Source organism: Anneissia japonica, unplaced genomic scaffold (genome assembly GCF_011630105.1).
Source record: "Anneissia japonica isolate Jap-2015-1 unplaced genomic scaffold, ASM1163010v1 scaffold187894_len2281_cov92_single, whole genome shotgun sequence".
Classification (NCBI taxonomy): Eukaryota; Metazoa; Echinodermata; class Crinoidea; order Comatulida; family Comatulidae; genus Anneissia; species Anneissia japonica.
In genome coordinates this window covers 410-2281 of record NW_022724371.1, presented here as the reverse complement: position 1 = coordinate 2281, position 1872 = coordinate 410, and the positions used below count along the sequence as shown (strand labels likewise).

At 37.4% G+C, this 1872-nt stretch overlaps 1 protein-coding gene across 1 annotated transcript; it reads right to left on the bottom strand.

Moving 5' to 3' along the window:
• Positions 1-361: 361 nt before the first annotated feature.
• Positions 362-946, bottom strand: LOC117112498 (uncharacterized protein K02A2.6-like). The gene has a single exon (XM_033255587.1). It carries the CDS (start codon positions 944-946, stop codon positions 362-364), a length of 585 nt encoding a protein of 194 aa, XP_033111478.1.
• Positions 947-1872: the final 926 nt, after the last annotated feature.

The following is a 1872-nucleotide window of genomic DNA, read 5'->3' as shown; positions in this document are numbered from 1 at the left end:
TTTGCATGCACTAACTAATTCGTTTCTTTGGTTAAGTGTACTAGTATAGTACAGTATAGTATATAATATATATATATATATATATATATATATATATATATTTTTATATATGAAGAAGGCGTGTCCACGTGTGTTTCGAAACATTTGTAGAATATAATATAACGTAACAGTAAAGAAACTTAAATACATAATAAGATATTGACTTTAGAAACACTAACATTTATTAGGCGAATATTTCGGCTACTCCTGTAGTCTTTGTAATAAAATGAACATATTGAGAAAGTATCTTGGCAATATTATACAATTTGAGAAACAATACGGTAATTAAGTCAAAGCAAGTCGGCATACGTCTTGCAATCCTTTATAGACGTATGTCATCAAGGTAACATACTACCCCAGGGATTCCCTGTAAAATGTGGATCATCACACACTGGAATATTCCCGGTGCAGATGATATTACAAATGGAAGGCGATTTAATTGGAATAACCAAAGGTGAGTATTTATAGTGAGATACTTCCTTGATTCTCTATCCAAGCTCAATTGTAAATAGGCATTGGTGAGATCAAGTGTGGTAAGAACCTTTCCGCCCTCAAGGATAGCAAATAGATCTTCTGCTGTAGGTAATGAATGATGGGAATCATCTAAAACTTTATTTACTATTACTTTATAATCCCCACACAAACTTACTTTACCGTCACACTTTGGTACCACCACTATGGGAGAAGCCCAATCACTACGATCAATTTTAGATATTATACCATTTTCTAGTAATCGTTTCAGTTCAAGTTCAACTTTGTCTTTCAAAGCGTAGGGCACTGGTCGGGCCTTGGCACACATCGGCCTTGTTCTTTCAGGTATTTTCACAGCAGCGGTGAATTCCCTGATAGGGTTACCTTTCTCAGCGAAAACCGCTGGATATCTTTTAGTAAGTGATTCACTTGTCATAATTTCAGCGTTAGCGTTAGTATTGGCGTGTACCTTGAAAAATTTTTTCCAATCTAACTGGATTTTTTCTTACCACTGTCTTCCCATGAGAGATGGTTTGCTTCCAGGAACGACATACACAGGCAGGGTGTATTCCTGGTTTTCGTATTTTACCGGAATTGTAAGCTGACCTAGCACCTTGATTGATTCACCAGCATAGGTACGTAGCTTCACTGCGGAATCTGTAAGTGGCCATGCCTTTAGATATTTCATGTAGACTGACTCTGATAAAATCGTAATTGCCGCTCCAGTATCCAACTCCATTTTAATTGGATTACTGTCAATCAAAATATCCAAAATTATACCGGATTTGGATGAGTTCTTAACTGAATATAAAGCAAATTCATCCTCATCACTATTACTAGTAGTAGTATATACTTGCTTGACTTCCTTGGCTTGTTTCTTTTTTCGACATGCCCTGGCTAAATGTCCTACCTTTTTGCAGAAATTGCAGGTTGTTGACTTGTGTGGGCAATTATAACATAATGTTCCTCGGTACACCGGTAACATGTAACCTTATAATGCGATTTTGATGAACCTTGACCTTGATTCCTTGATCCACCCTTTTGTTTTCCCGCACTAGGCTTATCCTTATTGTAAGGCGGCTTATATTTAATTTTGTTCACAGTCATAGGCCTAGTCTCATCTGGATTAAATTCTTTGGCTTGGGTATTTGCCAACTCCATAGCTGTTGCAATCTCAACTGCCTTCTCCAAAGTGAGACCTTTCACTGTTAACAAATTCTTTTATCACATGGAATTTCCCAGTCCACACACCATCCGATCTCGTATGGTCTGAAACTGGCATGTCCGGGCTAGCCATTTCAACTCTACTACATACTGGGCCACCGTTTCACCTTCTTTCTGGTTTCTACGAAGGAATTTAAA